The sequence below is a fragment of the Myotis daubentonii genome, chromosome 6 (assembly GCF_963259705.1).
Source record: "Myotis daubentonii chromosome 6, mMyoDau2.1, whole genome shotgun sequence".
Taxonomy (NCBI): Eukaryota; Metazoa; Chordata; class Mammalia; order Chiroptera; family Vespertilionidae; genus Myotis; species Myotis daubentonii.
In genome coordinates, this window is record NC_081845.1 from 91356113 (window position 1) to 91375857 (window position 19745).

General features: G+C 48.2%; 1 protein-coding gene across 7 annotated transcripts in view; it reads right to left on the minus strand.

The window, feature by feature from the left end:
* Positions 1–1080: 1080 nt before the first annotated feature.
* RNF8 (ring finger protein 8) overlaps positions 1081–19745 on the minus strand; it is a 40799-nt gene continuing 22134 nt past the window's right edge. For 2 of the 7 annotated variants that reach the window (XM_059701811.1, XM_059701812.1), the window contains exons 4-9: positions 18095–18157; positions 15812–15901; positions 13709–13816; positions 11477–11681; positions 4793–4949; positions 1081–1555 (exon numbers count right to left, since the gene is read on the minus strand). In XM_059701811.1, the coding sequence (XP_059557794.1) occupies positions 4816–4949; positions 11477–11681; positions 13709–13816; positions 15812–15901; positions 18095–18157 (600 nt within the window). In that variant the 3' untranslated portion in view covers positions 1081–1555; positions 4793–4815. Of the gene's footprint in view, positions 1556–4792; positions 5348–11476; positions 11682–13708; positions 13817–15811; positions 15902–18094; positions 18158–19745 lie in introns of those variants that run through there. The other 5 variants (XM_059701813.1, XM_059701815.1, XM_059701814.1 and 2 more) reach the window with 5 other exon arrangements.

The window sequence follows — 19745 nt, forward strand, 5'->3', positions numbered from 1 at the left end:
GCACATCACATACCCAGGTTTCGGGTTCAATCCCCAACAGGAGGCAACTGGTTAATGTTTCTCTCTCATATTGATGTGATTTTTTTTTTCTCTCTCCCTTCCCCTCTTTAAATCAATTAAAAAAGAGTAAGTCAACATTTATATATGCCATGCAATCACATAAACAAAATACATGTATAGGATAAATAGGAGGTTATCACATCAAGATGGGGATAATCTTTCTTTCTCTTCCCTGTTTCTCCAGAATTTTTACAACGTGGTTACGATGGGTATTTTTGTAGTATTGTTTTCCATGTTTATTTACTTCTTCCTTGACTAAACCAGTAATCAATCAGTACAAACGGCGAGACAGGCGGAATTGAAGACGAGGGACTCCAGCATCCCAATTCACAGTATACTCAACAAAGGAGAAAACCTACCAGCCTAAAAAATTGTCCAGTCAATAGCTTCCAATCCTTTATGAAAACTGCAAAGAACGATTCTCCAGGTAGGCATCAAACGGTAAAGGAGAATCCCGCTCCGCCCAGAGGCAAATCACAGCCTGACATAATGCAGTTCACAATACTAATAGCTCCTTGCTTCTAACGACTACTCTTCAACTTCCTGTATTGTCCCTCATTCTCATCACTGGTAACCAAGGATACCACAGGTTTTCCCTAGCTTCTAGCTCCCAAATTTCAAACTAGTTTTCTTTCTGCTTAGGAGGTAGCAAGAGAGATGACTTCTACTTTTTTTTAAAATGCACACACATAAAAGCATTACCTGTGTTTTCTGACACAATAAAATAGACTTGGAAACTACTTCCAAACCCCAGCTGAAGAAGGGAAGCCACCCCGTCCCGAAGCCAGGGAAGCAGGGCCCCAGCTCTGGAAGGAGAAGGAAACCAACAGTCAGGGCTTCCCGGAGCCCATCTGCGATGGCCATGACCTTGGGCCCGGCTCCTTGGGCTGACATTCGCCGAGTCTATCATCTGATACAGTCACTTTCTTGGTTGCAATTTATGAGCTGCCAGTGTTTACCTGTGAGACTGTCTGGGAGCTGGAAGGGAAGGAAGATAAATACACCAAAGCCCAGCTGAGCAACTGTTACGTTTTACATTTTATTTCCAGGAAACAACATCTTGTTTTCACAAAGAGGGGTGCCATCCTCTCAAATAGAGGCCGCCTTAGCGTCAGGGGCAGACACGGGGGTACATTCAAGCTGTCCGGAACAAGGTCAGCAGAGGCACCAAAACAGTAACAAAACAACAACAAATTTAAAAAAGCAAACGGAACTACATAACCATTCAACACGCAGTGAGGCAGAGTCTGTTTAGTGCCCGGAAGCCGTAGGGCGGTGGGCACGGGGTGCTTCAGGTGACGGTGCAGCGGGCTGGCCAGCATGGGAGGCTCCTGACGGACGACTTCTTACTTAGACTTTGTCCCACGTGGTTCTCCCGCGCTCTGTCCCGGCGCAGCCCAAGACAGTCCACAGAGGATCCTTGAGACCACCCCACGCTCCGTTGCCTGGCAGTCTTTCAAAGGCCCCCGCAGCAGTCTTCACAACAATCTCTGTGCTTTGGAGGGAAAGAGAAGAGAAATAAAAGACGAGCTGCATGGGCCTTCTCTGGCCTCCCCACTGCCACCCTCCATCTCTTCCCCACAGACCAGCCCCTGCAAAGAGAAACAGGTCAGATCATAACACTCTGCTCAAAGTCCGCTCCTCACTTCCCCCAGAGTAAGAGCAAAGTCAAGGGCCTTCCGAAGGCCTATCAGGCCCACACGACCTGCCTCCTGCCCCCTCCTCCGTCACTCACTCTACTGTAGCCAGCTGGGCTCCTTACCGTTCGTCCTACACACCAAGCAACCCCAAGCACACTCCCCTTCTAGTCCCTCCCTGTGGGACCCTCTCCCCCAATGCAGCGGCCACTTGCACAGAGCTTTACTGAAATGCTACCTCCTTGGTGACGCCTTCCTTGACGGCTCCAGCAAAACTGCCGAAGCTCTCCCCATCACTCCTGAGCCTGCTGTTCTCCACAGTACTAATTTACTAGATTTTCACTTCTCTTTCTATCTCTTGCACCTGGAACAGTGCCTGGCACCAAGCTGGCCCTCAGTAAATACCTGCTGAAGGAAAGAGGGGCTTGCATCCACAGTGACTGGAGGGAGAGGCGGGAGTTCCGAGGCCCAGGAGGGAGGGGTCGGAGGGGCTATTTGCTGGCCTCTGGTCTTTTCCCATAACTTCTGCCTCCTCATGGAGAAGCGGGAATCCTGGCCTACCCCGAGGGCACAAGACAGCCACCAAGGAAACCCCCCTTCCCTGAGTCTGAGGTCCGGAACACTTTGGGAGGAGGACTGCACGGGTTGTAAAAGTGACTTTTCTCCCACTTCGGGGCAGCCTTTGAGGTGGCAGGCCGTGGGACGGGCAGCCTTGGAGAGCTGGGAGAAGCATGCACGTCCCTTCCTCTCAGCTAAGGGCCTCCCCGACAGCTCACTGAAAAATGCAGAAGCCACCGGAAAGAAATGCTCTTGACTCCCTCAAGCACATTTCCTTGCCTGTCCTCCCACATTGTCCCTTCCCTCTGGGAAACAGGACGTACCCTCCTACTTTTAAAGACTACTTCCTCCCTCTGGCTCTGCATTCCCTCCCTCCCCGCCTTCGTAGGAACTGTCCGCTATCCCGGCTCCCCAGCATCTCCTCTCCAGGCTCCCTCCAACCAGCAGGTGAACATGCTACAATCTCTCATGTCTTCAAAAATTCCTTTACCCTGACGTCCTTCCCAGCATGGCCTTCTCTAGGTAGCTCCCCACACTTGTAGCCAAATGTTTTGAAGAACTTGTTCATCTTACTCTTGTCTACTTTAGCCCATACCCATTCTACTCAATGCAAACTGGCTGCTGACCCGCCAGTCCCCGCCACGCCTGCTCTGTCCAAAGGGCACTTTTCCGTCCTTATCTTCTCAGCCGCAGCCGCACTGCCCACCCCTCAGCTCGTGGCCACTCGTAACTGTGCATTCACTGGGGACCTGCCGAACACTCTCCTAGGCCTGAGACCACACACAGACAGATACAGCCCGTCCCCAGTTTACAAATGGAGGGGCAAGAACACACTAACAAATACAATTTCAGTATTGTAAGTACTTGAAGTAAATAAATAGGGAGATGTCTAGAATGTAATAAGGGCTAAGGGTGGGGTCAGGAAGGCTCAAAGCACACCACTCCGATGGCCTGTCCCACACGCCCCCTTTCCCACCTCTGGCCAACTCCTCACCGCCTGCCCTGCACACTCCTCTTCCACCACCCGCACCTGCAATGCTGGCATTGCTCCGGGCCGGGACCTGACCCTGGGCTCTGACCACCCAGACAAGATCCCCAAATCTAGACTCTTCTGGGCTCCAGGTCCACATATTTAAATGCCCTCAGGCACTCTCAACTCACTTTGGTCTAAACAACTTTAGTCGAAAACTAAACTCACCTCCCTGACAACCTGCACCTTATTTCAGCAAATGCACCATCATCGCCCCGCTGCCAGGCAGAAACCGGAGTGATCCGCCACTCTGAGCTCCTTCGTTCCTCACAGCAAACCAGCTCCACAAACCTGTAGATTCCACCCTCTGAACCACTGCTCAAGTCCAGCCACTCGCTGCATCCCCACTGCTACTTCTCTGGCCCAGCCATCATCCCTGGCCAGAGCTGCTGCCTCTGGTCTTGCTCCCATCCCCATGTGTCATCTTCACTGCACCCCATTAACCTATCCAGAAAAGTGTAACATGGACAGTCACAGCTCCACCCAAAACCTTCTGTAGTTCTCCCACGGCCCCCAGTCTAAATCCTGCGGACAGGCTAGGGGACCCTTCACGGTCCACCAGCCTCAATGCTCAACCCTCTCTAGCACCCTGCCGTCCCGCCCTCAGCACCCCTTGCTTTCTTGCTCTTAGCCCCTTTACCGGTGATATGCACCCATTCCCCTTTCACTTCCCTTCACTTCTCTGCTGTCCCTGGGCCCCTGCCTAACACCATTCACCTCTCTTCTTGAGGCGTTACTACAACCGGCCAGGCCCTGCGTCTGGATGAAAGCTCTGCTCCACCAGGCAGGCTGCAGCGCCCACCCGCTTCCATCCCAGCACCTGACAGTAGGTACTAAGAAAAAGGAAGGGTCCAGAGGAAGGAAGTGAAGAGCAGTTTCTTTGGGGTTGGTTCTGGTTCAGGTTTCATGGGCCAAAAGTAAAAAAAAAAAAAAAAGGTCCAAACTCTCCAGGTAGAAAAGCAGGAGGCTGTTCAAGCAGGAGCCCTGGCCAGAAACAGGAGCATGCCTGGTCTTAGCAGACGTCACAGGAGCCACAGCAACAGGCACTGGACAGGATACAGTGCAGCTGATGCAGAGACGCCTCCTGGTGACGGACCTAACCCTATGGGGTTCCATGAGGGAAGGACGAGGAGGAAACGGTGCCCCTGACGGGTTCATGGGCATCTAGAACACCCGCTGATCGGAGTGTGCTCTAAAACACCCGGCACAGCCAGCGTAAGCGCCGGGACCAAGGAAGGCGCCAGGAGGAGCTGCTCGGGTAATGACAGACGCTACATTCACACAAGTGGTCTCCCACAATAAGAGGCTCCTGGAAGCCTATCTGAAAAGCCAACTGAAAGGTGCACGTTAGCGGGAAGAGAGGATCCACTTTTTAGAGCCAAAATAACTGTTTTATCGTTACAGAAAACAAAACCAAAACGGCCAGGAGGAACTTGTGCTGCGGAAACAGCAACGAGTGAGGTGAAGCCCCTCCTGCTGGACCCGCCGACCAGAGCCGCTCACTTACTTCTCCTGAAGCTCTAGGTGTGCTCAGCTTCCTCCCCTGGGCCCTTCTCTCCGGCTGGTGGGCAAGCCTTGGCCAGCAAGCACTGGTCTTGCCCTCAGTACAACGTGGTGGTGGTGGTGGTGGTGCTGGTGGGCGGTGCTCACCAGAGTTCCTGACTCTGCAGGCAGGTAAGCAAAGGTCAGCCTGGTCTCTTCTCTAGCACGAGGCGTGGTTCCCTCAAACCCAGCCAGGCACGCATTTGGGGTGCACCGACGGATCATTATGCCAGGAAGGCCATCCCCTAAGCCGTGAAAGCTTGTCCGGGGGCCTGTGGTGAGGTGGCAGCTTTCGGTGAAGGAGAGAAGACACTCCTCCACAGAGCACTGGTCGGAACAGGCTTCACCTCCCGATGGAAGGAGACCATCCAGAAACCTCAGGACTACAGAGTCAACAAGAAATGTGAGGTTCGGAGACTCTGATGGCCACTCCATATATTCCAATTCATTTAAGATCACAGTACCTTCGCCACTGGGTGAACAGTTCCTATGCTGCCCTTGTCCCTTCCACCTGTGCAATCTTTTTTCAAAAAATATTTTTATTGATTTCAGAGAGGAAGGAAGAGGGAGAGAGAGATAGAAACATCAATGATGAGAAAGAATCATTATCAGCTCTCTCCTACACACCCCACACTGAGGATCAAGCCTGCAACCCGGGCGTGTGCTCTGACTGGGAATCGAACCGTGACTTCCTGGTTCATAGGTCTATGCTCAACCACTGAGCCAAGCCGGCCAGGCCGCAACTGTGCAATCTGAGATGCCAATAAGGGCGACGAGCGAGACACCACTTAAGGGAAAAGGAAAGGAAGACCAATAGGAGACAAAAGAGGAGGAGAAGGGAAGGAAGAAAGGAGGGGCAGCAAAAGAAACCATCAACAACATGAAAAAGGAACCCATTATACTCACCAATAATACATTTGATAAGAGGTTAATCTCCAAAATATATAAAGGACGTATACAACTCAACACCAGATAGACAAACAATCTAATTTAAAAAATGGGCAAATGGCCTGAATAGACACTTTTCCAAAAGAGGACATACAGATGGCTGAGACATGAAAAAAATGTTCAAAGTCACTGATCATCAGAGAAATGCAAATTAAAACGAGGTGTCACCTCACACCTGTCAGAATGGCTACCATTAATAGTATATACACCGAGTGGCCAGATTATTATGACCACCTGACGTTTGTAGGCAAATTAGCTATAATTTCGCGCTGAAGTTGCTAGAGGGCCAGACCATTATAAACAGGGAAGCAGGTTGTTTACCACGACAGTAGAAGTGATTTTTTTCCTGAACATATGGGTAAACAACGCAATTTAATGGCCTTTGAATGTGAGATATGTATTATGATGAGTATGGTTGTGGAACCAGCTGCCTGATGGCTTTTAACTTTGTCCCACAAATGCGCAATTGGATTGAGATCTGGTGATTGTGGGGGCCACCTAAGCAAGGTAAGGTCTCCCTCATGTTCTTGAAACCACTCCTGCACAATACAAGCACTGTGGCATGGCACATTGTCTTGTTGGAAGAAGCCATCTCCATTGGGATACGCCATCAACATGATAGGATGAACTTGGTCAGCAAGGATACTTATTATGTTGTGCTATTCAGACGTTGTTCCACACGAATTAAAGGGCCCAAATCATGCCAGGAAAACATGCCCCAAACCATAACACTGCCCCCACCAGCTTGAAGGGTTGTACTCATGCATGTAGGGTGCATGCTTTCATGCTGTTTCCACTCTGCCATCTTCATGATGCAACTGGAAACGTGATTAATCGGACCATATGACTTTTTCCCCAAAGCTCGACTGCCCAATCCTTGTGTTCCTGTGCGAATTGGAGACGTTTTATCTTGGTAACTGCAGACAGCAAAGGTGTTCGAACAGGCCTTCGGCTTCCATATCCCGTACGATGCAGTGTATGGCTAATTTGCCTACAAACATCAGGTGGTCATAATAATCTGGCCACTCACGTTCAAATATATCCCACATTCAAAGGCTGTTAAATTGCGTTGTTTACCCATATCTTCAGAAAAAAATCACTCCTACTGTGATAAACATGGTAAACAACCTGCTTCCCTATTTATAATGGTCTGGCCCTCTAGCAACTTCAGCGCAAAATTATAGCGAATTTGCCTACAAATGTCAGGTGGTCATAATAATCTGGCCACTCAGTGTATATCGACAAACAAGTGCTGGCGAGGATGTGGAGAAAAGGGAACACCAGTGCACTATTGGTGGGAATGCAGACTGCTGCAGCCACTGTGGAAAAACAGTATGGCATTGCCTTAAAAAATTAAAAATGGAACTGCTTTTTGACCTAGTGATCCACTTTGGGAATATATTCTAAGAATCCTGAAACACTAACCAGAAAGAATATATGCTTCATAGCAGCACTGTTTACAATGGCCATGATCTGGAAACAGTCCAAGTGCCCATCAGCAGATGAGCAGATAAAAAAAGCTATAGTACTTTTACGTAATGGCATACCACACAGTTGTAAAAACAGAAGGATCTGTTATCCTTTGAGACAGCATGGATGGACCAGTAGAGTGTTATGCTAAGTGAAACAAGTCAGTCAGAGAAAGACAAATACCATATGATGTTACTTATATGTGGAACCTAATGAACAAAATAAAATGACAAACAAAATAGAACCACAAGCATGGATACATGGAATAGTCTGACAGCTGTCAGAGGGGAGTGGGGAGTTGGATGAAAGAAGATGAAAGGATTAGCCAAAACCATATATGTATAACCCACAGACACAGTCAACAGTGTGGTGATGGCCAGAGGGAAGGGGGTGCGGGGGCTGGGTAGAGGGGGGACGAGGGGGATATGTGGGGACATCTGGATTAGTGTCAACAATAAAAAAGAAGAAGAAGAAAGCCCTGGCTGGGTGGCTTTCTTCTCCCTCTCTACAACCTCTCCCTGTTCCTCTCTCTCTAAAAATCAATAAAAATGTATCCTCAAGAGAAGAATAAAAAAAAAATCTCAATTTAGAAAAATATATATAAAAGGAGGGGCAAAAAATGGAGGGTGGTTTTGGACTATAAAGAAAAAAAACTTCTAGAAATAAGCCTGCCAATTTTCTATCCCATGACAATTCTGTAAAAGATAAATTTGTAGAGTCCAGTGTTATATACTATTTGGATGCATGCAGGTGGATACCCCACCCCACGCTACTGTCCCTTAGACCAGTGATGGTGAACCTATGACACGCGTGTCAGAGGTGACACACGAACTCATTTTTTTGGTTGATTTTTCTTTGTTAAATGGCATTTAAATATATAAAATAAATATCAAAAATATCTTTGTTTTACCATGGTTGCAAATATCAAAAAATTTCTATGTGTGATACGGCACCAGAGTTAAGTTAGGGTTTTTCAAAATGCTGACACGCCGAGCTCAAAAGGTTCGCCATCCCTGCCCTAGGAGCAGGACTGGGTGCATTAAAAGTCCTTGCCAACAAGTATTCTCTCTGGATGAAGTCAACTTGCCAGACACTATTACTCTGCCATTCCCCACACAGGCCTTCACTGGGCTCTCTTTCAGCAAGGGGCAATGGCAATATCAGGGACAGCCTTCCAGGTGGGCAGGCAGGCACTCTCTTCAGAGACTGCCAGTTTCTTGCGTCCCGTGCCGGGACCACGCTCAGCTAGCTGCAGGAAGCGGGCCAGGACTGACCTGGGCTGATCTTTCTAGAGACCCTCAACCTCTGGATTCGGGAAAGCTGTGGCTCATGAACCTCTCTCCCCACCTCAGCACACCTGAAGGCCATGGCGCTCTCACTAGTATTATAGTCTCAAGGGAGCTGGGGAATGTGGTTTGAAAAAGCCCCTGGACTGGAAATCACTGTCCTAAAGGACCAACAGGGTTTTATTTCTAGAAAATTTGCTTTCTTCTTTTCTGAGCCCAACCCAGAGAAACTGCTGGGGAACGCTAAAAGTGGGAATGTTAACACTCTTGTCAAGCAACAAACATCCAAGGAGGACAGAACAACAGGGGAGGGGGGCCTCCACAGGGGGTAAACGTCTTCCCTGCAGGCAAACCTCCCGTCAGCATCCTGGTGAGTTACAATTACTCATGTGCTAGCACTTACTGATGCTCCTGATCTGCCTCCGCCCCAGAGCACCCTTTCTTCACCCTAGCATTCTCCGTCTCTCCGCTATAATCTGGCCACCCAGAGTTTACAAGGGACCAATGGCTCGTCAGTCAAGAGGCACTGCGCCTCCCATGGGACACTTCACCAGCCAGGGAGGCCCAGGTGGGATGAGCCCCATACCGCCAGAGAGGCGGGTCTCTCTCTCTGAACTCGTGCTGAGAGCAACCCCTGCAGGAGGAAAAGAGCCCGCCAGTGTCAGCGCTCCGACAACGACAGGCTTGCCAACCCTAGCTCCCAGAGCCTAAGTTTGGTCTTTTTTTAAATTTCCATGCACTGGGGATTACACCAGCTTTCTGTTGGCTAGGAAGGTTGGTATTTGAAATGAGACCTTTGCTCAGTCCCACCGCAGACCAGTGCAGCTGCGGATGCTCTGGCGCCTTTCCCTAACCAGGCCTCAGAACTTCTGCCTGTCTCTGTAGGAAGCCTCAAAGCTGCGCTCACTGTGAGAACTGTGGAAACCCACATGGCTGGGAGTCCGATCCACGTGTTACCAAAAAGGCAGAGATACCCTCTTTAGCCTTGGAGAGAAAAGGGAGTTGGGTATTCTCTCCCTTTCCAGTGCTGCATGAAGCCATCTACCGAGCCTGAACTTCCGAGAGGAAACCTAGTCAATGGGCTGGATGAAGAAAGTATTGGGTGTCTCCCCCGCCCCGACAGGCCCAGCACACTTCAGCTCAAAGGCTGAGCCTGGTCAGCGCAGGGTGCCCAGGTCACTGCTCCCGCCGACAGGAAAGAGGAAAGCGAACAGAAGGCACATGCAATGCCCCAGGAGACCCGCTGCTCGGCACCATGAAGACATTCTACCTGGTGTGGACATGAGGGGCACTGCTAGGAACAAGCCATGCTTCTCAAACCTCTGTGCTCTGCTTGTGCTGAGTCCTCTGCTTGGAAAGCTGCCCCTTAGGGAACCTTTAACTCATTCAAAAGGCACTTCTTCCGTGAAGCTTCGCCCGCACTCTGCCTGCCCAGGCCGACGTGAGTGCCTCTTCCCGCAGTTTCCTAGAGCCCTGCTGTGGACCTTGTCATGCTACCTGTGTCCCTCTCCACCTCCCCCACCGACGGTGAGTGCCGAGGCTGAGACAGTGCCTCAGGGACCATTGCATCCTGGCCCGTAGTACAGTGTTCCTGTGCCTGCTATGGAAGGAGGGAGGTGCAGAGGAGGAACGATGAGATTCTGCCAGAATCAATGGCTCCTGGGAGGTAAAAAACAATTTCTGGGGGCTTAAAATGGGGCGCAGGTCAGAATATCTTCCCTGAGTGTAACAGGCTCAACAACGCTCCTGTTCAGCACCCCCAGCCCTGTGACTGCCTCTGCTGTAGCTGACCACCCGAGGGCGTCTCCTGCCACAGCTGCTCCAAAATCAGCATCAGATTCCTGGCCCAACTCGAAGTGGCTGCTCCCTGCGGGAGGGCTGGGAGAAAGGAAGCAGTGGGCCGAGACCCTAGTGCTAGCTGTGTGGCTTTTAAGCCTGCAGCTTCTCTGAACTTAGGGGAAGGTACATCCGAAGGCACACGTGAATAGGGGTTACCATGGCCAGGTGGCGGGAAGCACCTGGAATGGCAGCAAGCTTCTGCCTCTTCTCTGATAGGCCTTTATGCGCAGCCGATTGCTGTCACAGCACTTTGGCTCTGCAGCTTTCTCACAAGGCAGCGCTACACTGATTATTAAAGGGACTTAGTGATAATCAAGTGCGCCCCGCTTCTGTGCACTCATCACGGCAGGATAACCAACCTTCTCATCCATTAAGTCCCTTGTGCTTTGCCCCGGACATGTCCTTTCGCCAAAGGCCGTTCAGGTCTTAAGCAGAGCAGCTCTGCAACCCTCAGCAGAGCAGGCAGCAGGGGTGATGAGGTCATTTGTTAAATAAGAGGAGTTCACAATGGAAGCATGGTTTGTTAGGGAGATTCGCCCACCGCTTCCCCATTCCCTTTATCCAAATTCCCTCCAACTGGGAGACTTGTTGGTAAACATATTAGCACCCCCATTAACATGGCAGGATTAAACTTACCTGCCTCTGGTTTAACATTATGCCCAATTTGTGTAATTAAGCTGTGATTATCGCAGAGAGAACCTGTATATGTGTTTCCTTCAGGCATTCAAGTTGTGAATCTCTGACTTGTACACATCCAATTTATAATTGACTGTATACCCAATCCAAGGGTTTACAACACCTGGACAGAACTAAACTGTCTTGAACAACGGCACCATCTAGTGATCAAAACAGCAAACTGACTGACTGACCATGTGTTTCTAATCACATCTCTTTTACCCCTACAACCAAGGCACATACACTAAGCCTCCCCGTTTCCCGCTGCTCAAGTAAGGGAGTTAACGCTACTTCAACTCTTTCTCAAACATTATCTTTAACTCCTTTTACTTTTCTCCCTTTCTTCCACATCTTCTTCATCTGACTCTCTTCCCCAACCAGTTGTAAGTCCTTCATTGAGGGCACTCACCTTCTTGTACATAATCACTCACCTTTTCGTCTCTTAATTAAGTCAGTTCGTCGTTCTTTTACTTCCGAACTCAGATTATCTACCATTTTACTAATGCAATTGTCCAGAACCAGGGAGGGGGTTTTGGACTTGATGTCCTTCCGACAAATGGGACATTCTACCTTCCTCTTCATCCATTCATTGATACAATAGGAGCAGAAACTGTGGGCACAGTTCAAGGTGACAGCCTGCAATGGGAATGTGAACACACATCAGAACTGTCAGGTTTACTTTCCCAGGGTGGGTGTGATCTCAAAGCTAAGCAAGACCAAGTGGATTTTCAACCACAATCTATTGAGGAAGGAAGGGAGAGGGAGAGAGAGACATCAACATCGATAGGCTGCCTTCTATTGGGAACTGAGCCCACACCAGGGCATGTGCCCTGACAGGGAATTGAATCAGTGACCTCTTGGAGCATGGGTCGACCTCAACCACTGAGCAACCCCGGCTGGGCAGCAGATGGGAAATTTTAAGCTTCAAGTTAGATGATTTATTTTCTTTCTCAAAGTTAAATTCATAGACTCAGGCCCAGGTGGCTGATTTGTCTGTCTTGTTCCACCAACTTAGGCCACTGCCAACATGGGTTAGCTGCCTTGCAAACAAACGTCATTGGACACAGGAAGGACTAGTAAGCGTGTGAATGTTTGGTACAAGCACATCACTAATTCTCTTATGGAAAACAAATGTGTGTCTTGCTAATGGGGAATTAGAACCTCAATTTTAATATAGAAAGGGGAGTACATACAGAAAATTCAGCATATAGGATGGTAGGAGTCCTCCTCTTTAGTCAAAAGAAACCAAAAAAGTAAAATACATGTAAAGGCAACTAAAAAGGCTGAAGAAAAAGGGGAAAATAGAAAAACTGTAATGGGCTCCCTGCCAGAGCCTGACCCTGAGTGAATGAGCCTGTGAAGAGGGAGGAAGCAGAGGGGCCCTGTCATTGGAGGGGTTTCGCTGAGACCAGCGGTCCCATCTCCGCCGTGCTTTTCATCCCCAAGAATATAAAGCATTATCTTCATTGCTCCTGTTTATGTACGTTTCCTAAGACACAACTTTTCCGAGGCTCAAAAGTCTTCATCCTCCGTTTAGGATGGCAGTGGAAAATGACACAGAAATAATGTATGTTTCAAATGCCAAGTTGGCCCAAAAGCCAACTAGGAGACAATCTGTTTTCTATAGGAGGTAAATTCTTATAAACAGCACTGAAAACCTGCCTGATTAAAAGGAAACCTCTTTCCAACACTGACTTTAAGAGTTGACCAGTAGAAAAGGTCAGGCAATATGCAGTACACAAAACACAGGCCATGATGTCCGTCTGGTTTGTCTGTGCAGAAGCCCCAGCTTGGCTAACCCATCCCCTGTTCCAAGCCCCCTTTCCTCTCTTCCCCTGGTAGGGTCTGTAAACCAAATCAAATGACTAGAAATTATGGGGAAATTTATGACCTGAAGTCAGAGTGGATCCAGAGCAAAGAAACAGGTCTGCTCAGGAGAGAGTTTTTAGGAGGCTGGTAGACTCAGCCTCATAAAGACCACCAGAAAAAAGGAAGCAGGGCCAGTATGTGACTTCCTCTGTAAAGGCAGCTGAAAAGCACTGTCATTTAACAACTCGAATTTAAACTTGTGGCATAAGATGAACTGGTCACAAATGGTACAATTTGCAAAAATAAGAGTCTGTGCAAAAATATGACAGGTAACTAATGATAACGTAGGAGAGAGCTGTTCCTTTTTCACAAGGCCTCAGAGTCCCTGAGACATGTTCCACATGTGCTGAATTCCCAGTGCCCGCACATCAATGACATGACCGCCCTGTTTAAAGGCTGTGCTGCACGCCCACTCTCAGTACGGCGCCCATTCATGGTGAGGAGGAGCTTTATTGAGCAGCTTTATTCTGATTCTTCAAAAACTAATGCCATATGGCTCTGTTTTCTCCCCAACAACAGAGAGAAAGGCTGTTTTGCAGCTAAAAATATTGATTATATCAAGTAAATACTCAAGAACAAATGAAACAGGAAAAGGGACAGGAAAGTTAAAGAAGACTACAAGAATAAATGAGAAGTGGCCACCTCTAGACATCACTTTGCAGTCAGATAGCTACAGGAAGTTCCCGCAAGAAAAAGCTCTTCCCAATGTTTCCCTACAGCAGCAGCAGCCTGTGCCGCTGAGCTCCCAGGGTCGGGAGAGTGGCAGGCGCGCGGGAGCCACTGTTCATAATTACCTCAATGAAGTATTCTGAACAGATAATACACTGTAGCTCGTTCTCTAGCACGTCATTCATGTGGCTAAGAACTTCCTCCTTCTGTGCTTGCACCTTCTCCTTCTCTTCCTGCAAAGACACAACCAACCCCGCCCGTCATTCGGGAGGACCAACGAGAATGCAAAACAGGACAGGGAGCAGGGCTAATCATCTGGAATAGGATCCAGAAGGATTCTAAATTAAAAATTCATTCTGGCGGAGCAACACAGAGAATAAAGCATTTCCCAGGGGGTACTGTTTCTCAGAACTGGTTTCTAATAGGGGGTGCTGTCTTCCTTTCTTTCCTCTCTCCGATTTTTCAGTATTTGTATTGTAGTTTCTGTCTCCTTCCCTAAATTAACCAAATGAGAAGAACTGAAGGCAGTATACTAACCTCACCAACACCCAAGGCCAGAAGGAGACATTCAGAATCCCATAGTGAACTGCAGTTCAGAGGGGATATAATATAAAATTATCCCCCAAACTGAAAACTCACTGGACAAAACAGAAGACATGAAGAACAGTCCACAGAGGCAGGAAGTTTGCATTAGTGTATACGGTCCCTTGTGCTCTGTATCGCTGCCTCTTCTATAAAATAGGGATGATCTCTGTTTCCTGGAGGCTGGAGGGTGTCAGGCCACTCCTGCAAGGCCTGCAGTGCAGTTTCCCTGTGCTTTCCCCAAGAGGTCAACCCGCTGCGGACAATCTTTTTAGGGAGCATCCTAGGTGTGTGCCCTTGAAGCAGTCATTTATTTAAGTTGGCACCTCGTCCCCCCAAAAGAAAGTATCAGGAGCCTCTGAGAGAGGAAGTGCTATTTAGGGAATATAATTGATTCATTTATCATCTTTTTAAAAAAAATATACATATATATTTTTTACTGACTTCAGAGAGAGGAAGGGAGAGGGAGATAGAAACATCAAGAGAGAGAAACATTATCAATTGACTGCCTCCTGCACACCACGTACTGGGGATGGAGCCCCTAACCTGGACATGTGGCCCGATGGGGAATCGGGGAATCGAACCGTGACCTTTTGGTTCACAGGTTGACACTCAACCACTGAGTTACATGGGCCAGGCTCATTTTTCATCTTTTATTTTCTCTTCTAATCAAAGCAAGACTGTTTATGACAGGGAAGAAGGTCTGGGCCCATTTCTAACTGGAGTCACGTTCCCTGAACACTACGAATTGCTGGGTTTAAAAAGATGGTTGGTTTCTTGGAGGCTGGGAAAGAAGGCACTCTGTGACTAACAGAGGATAAGGCTATCAGTCCAAGTGACGAGTCTCCTCCTCCTGTGCTCTGCTCCACGGCTGTCTGTGAGGAGGGGCAGCTGTGAGATGCTGCCGGGCTCAGGCAGTAATTCGGGGCAGAGGCTGCAAACTGGTGGCCTGTGGACTGGATCCAGCCTACAGATTGGTTTAGTTTGGCCATTAAAAAACAAAACAAAAAAACTGAACTTATTGCCAGTATTTGAAAATTGGGATATTTTATGTGAACATTTGGATTTCCCTCTTGTGTGGAAAACTCAGATCTGACAACACTGGGCTCGCATTTCTGGATGGCAACAACTGGCTGCAGCAGAGCTGCTCTTAGCGGGGAGGTGGGGGCAAAGGCTCCTTTCCCGTGCGCCTCGTCCTCACTGGACACACTCACTTCCATTACCAGTCTGATCTCGGTGGGCACTAGAGTTAATAACACCTAACTTACGAGTTCTACTGATTTGATGTGGGAAATAATTACATAAATGCATGAGGACGAACTCCTTTTAACTTTGACTACAGCACCCCTTAGCCTGTGTCAGTGGGTGGACACACTGAGGGAGCATCTACCCTAGACAATGGATTAGACTGCAGCAAGTGTGTCTTATCCGTAGCATTTTGCTTCTGAATGAGGGAAGGAAACAGATGTTGTCTTACAGGCAGACCCTTCTATAGGCCTGAGTAATTTTACAGATTATTTCCCCTGAGGCTGGGAAGAGCCACATACTCTCTTCTCTCACCATTCACCATAGCAACCCTTGCACGGTTGAAAATGCTGAGTTGCACGTACTAACCAAATTCTAAACCTTCATCTTCTTTCTAGTACCTTGGTCTGCTCCAATTCTTTGTTCTTGGCTTGAATGATTGCTTCAAAGTCCTTCTTGCTGCGGTTTAGCTCTTCCATTAGAGCCTGATGCTGCAGAAACACAGCAGATACACACTCAAGACGAGCTTCACGGCATCCCTCCTTTTAGCCACACACACCTCCATACCGCCCCCCACCCCGGTCAGTGGCGTTAGTTCAAGGGATCAATGGACTGGCAATTTCAAATTAATGCCTTTGTTCCTTCAGGACACTTACCTGCTGCTTTTTTGGGGGAAGGGAGCAAACAGGGAGGGAGGCCATGAAATCTATTAATCCCTCTGGAAATAGCCCAGCCTCCATGGCTGTCCAGATCAACTGAGGAACTGCCCTGCAGGGAGTCTGATTCTGCAGGTGTTGCTGGGGGCCCAGAATGTTTTTATAAAAGCCGCCCAAGTGATTCTAAAAACCAACGCTCAAGAACTAATAAGTAACTCTGAGGCTACCCAGTACTGGGAGTAAGCTTTTAAGAAATAATCAGGGAGAAATGGGATTCGGGGATTTTATTTTCATTGAAATAAAAAAGGCCTTTAACCTACTTATTCTACATATCACACACGACTCCCGCACAAGACAGTCCCGCCTAAACCCTGCCCGCATTTTCTGGAACCCGGCGTGCCCAGGAGCTAACAGCTTGTTCATGGGGGCTACCTGCCTGGATGGGTGCCAAGAGGTTCCACTTATATGAAACCTGATTTCTGAACGCCCTGTGCTTAAGTGTAGCTTATACTTTAAATCGTTCCTCACATCCTTTTTTAAAAGAAGGTGGAGTGAAGGTAGGTACTTCTAAAAAGATATTACTCAAGAAAGAAACTTTAAAATGTGTGATCTCCTGAGAAAAGCAGTTACTTCAGAAGGCCCGGGTATTCATTCATTTTGACCACTAATTAGATGTGCTGTAATCCTCTCATCTACAAAATGGGAAAACCGGTACCTCTCCCACATCGGTGTTAATAATAAAACAACAGGTAAGAAAGCATTCAGAAAAGTTGTACACTTTACGTAAATCCAGTTGTTATAATCATCTGGTAAATGAAAAAGAACAGTTTCAGAAGAACCAACATGTTTCAGTTGAGAGAGCGCTATGTCCCCAGGCATGCTGGCGCAGAGCCATGACCTAGAAGTACCCCATTTGCGGCTAATGAGGGGAGGCTGGGCCAGCACCTCATGCTGAATGACAGTGTTTTCCTCCGTCTCAGGAGAGGGTGAGGAGTTGGGGGCGTGGAGTATGCAGTGGTCCCTCAGAGACTTCCAACCAGCAGAACCTTACTCTTTTCCAGTCAATTTCAAAACAGTATCTGAATATTAATTTAATAATGCTTTACATGGGAAGCATGCCTACCTTCTCACCCTAGAAAATAAACAAACTTAGAAAATAAAATTCCAAACAAATTGAATTTTCACCTAGTTCTTCCCAAAGCTGTTTGTGCATCTCTCAAGGAATCAAGGCAGGCACCTCCCAAGCTTTTAATAGCATGTGACTGTTAGCACTGCAAGAAGGTTGGAGGTAGGTGTGCAATAAAAGAGCTGTAAGGATCAATTATCCTAAACAAACTCTAATGCGACCACTCACTTTTCTCAAGGAGACGAACCATCCACTAACCCGACTAAATTTGCATCAAACTACTCATTTTAACACATAAAGGATAGAAGACAAAGCAGGTTTTAAAGATGCAAAAAAATTTTATAAAAATAATCAGATGAGAAAAGTAGTCAAGTTAAATAAATTACAAGCTATCTTTTAGGAGAATTTTGCTCCTGTGAGTCCTGCCTTTTCAGTAAATCAGTATGTTTTGCTCACTGTTAAACTGCACATTCTCGACCTGACCTAAAATGCTTAATTGGAACATTCTCGAATGGGTTCTGGGCAGCTTCAGCTTGGGATCCATGACAGAATGGAGGCCTTGCAGGCCTTGGTGGTGGCGAAGGCATGGCTCACGATTCCCCTCTGCTGCCCTCACCTTCCTGGAGGTGCAGCACTTCCCCAGAGCCTCCTAATGGAGCTACAGGCTCCATTCCGTCTTCACCAGAGCAGCTTCTGCTCAGATGAAGATGTGAGTTTCCATGCTGAGGTCTGGCATGTCTGTGAGGCTCCAGTCTCCGACCTGATGGTGTGAGCAGCTGTCACCGGCTCTATCTAGACTGCAGGTGCTGCAGAGGTGTGCGCTAAGCAGCAGAGGCAGCCAGTGGCCATGTGAAGCCTGGCTGCCCCCACTCCACAGTCCACAATGGCAAGAGCTAAGTTACCTCCTGCAGAGCCTGGGCCAGCTGTTGCTTCAGGTCCTCTTCTCCTTGCTCTTTCACCAAACCCTGCAAAACCAAAAACCAAATGGAAGCTTTCCTGGCAGAGAGGGAAACAAGCAACAAAATCCAGCAACAAGCAGAGCAGACCAGCTAGCACGAGCATCTGGAAGCAACAGGGGGCAGGAAGCAGGTGGAAAATTTCCCATTTTACTCAAGCTGTTGGCAGCAAGGGATCTAAGAAGAGTTAACTGCTTAAATACTGCTCGCCTCAGGGCTGTCACTTGTAAGCCACCACTCAGGCTGTTCTGGAGAAACTCTGGATTAATTTCCCACAAATGTGGTAACTCCCCAAAGGTTGTTAACTGAAAGGTTCTGAGTTGCCAACTCTCTAAGCACCATCCCCAGGCCAGCACTCATAGGTTCCTCCCTTTGATTCTGGGCACCTCCATCTCTCACACTGAGTCTCTGCCACTTCCAGCCTTGAATGGCTCCTCCTCCCTTGCCTGAACTTAGGCTGTATTTCCTCCGTCACCCCCATCATTACCCTATGACCAGCACATTCCACAGAACCTCTGGGCCATTCCCTCCTTAAAGAATTATCTATCCATCTAATATGCCAACTTGAAATTATTCTCTAATTTAAATATACTGACTTAAAACTTATGATTATTTTATAGGTATGACACATTTATTAAGCATCTTTATAACCATTTGAACCCAAGCAGAGTACCAGGCGACACGTGTGCTTAAAAAAAAAAAAAAAAAAAAAGCATTGGTGTGAAGCAGGAAGGGTTAAACAAACTTCTGAACAAGTGGTCGGGTAGAATAAATCCCTAGGGCTTGTGACAAAGGGAAATCCAACCCAATAAATAAAGGACTAGATCAGGGGTGGGCAAACTTTTTGACTCGAGGGCCACAATGGGTTCTTAAACTGGACCGGAGGGCCGGAACAAAAGCATGGATGGAGTGTCTGTGTGAACTAATATAAATTCAAAGTAAACATCATTACATAAAAGGGTACGGTCTCCTTTTTTTAGTTTTATTCATTTCAAACGGGCCAGATCCGGCCCACGGGTCGTAGTTTGCCCACGGCTGGACTAGATACTATGAGCCATTTATATGTGAGCTTCTCATGAGAAAATTTCTTAACCAGTCCTTTTGGCTTTTCTTTACCATTTTGGTGTGGAAAAAGATTTTACAGCTATTCCTTCAAGCATGCCCAGAGCAGCCACAAATATTAATAGTCACTCTCATTCCTGAACACATTAGCCCTTAAAGAGAGTTCTGCTGCAGGAATGGCGGCATATAGCACATATCTATATATATAAAAGCTAAGCAACGGGAATGACCAGTCGCTATGACGTGCACTGCGGCCAGCCAACCAGCCCAATCGGGGAGGGGCCAGCCGGCCGACCTCCCATGGCCCCTCCCCCAGGCCAGCCCTGCCCCCAATCAGCCCTCCACACCCTGATTGGGGTGGGGCCAGCTGGTCAACCTCCTACAGCCTTTCCTACCGGCCACCCCCACCCCGATGGGGGCGAGGCTGGCCAGCCAACCTCCTGCAGCTCCTTCCCACGGGGCAGCCCCAATTGGCCCCAATTGGGGTGGGCCGGCTGGACCCCACCCGTGCACGAATTCGTGCACCGGGCCTCTA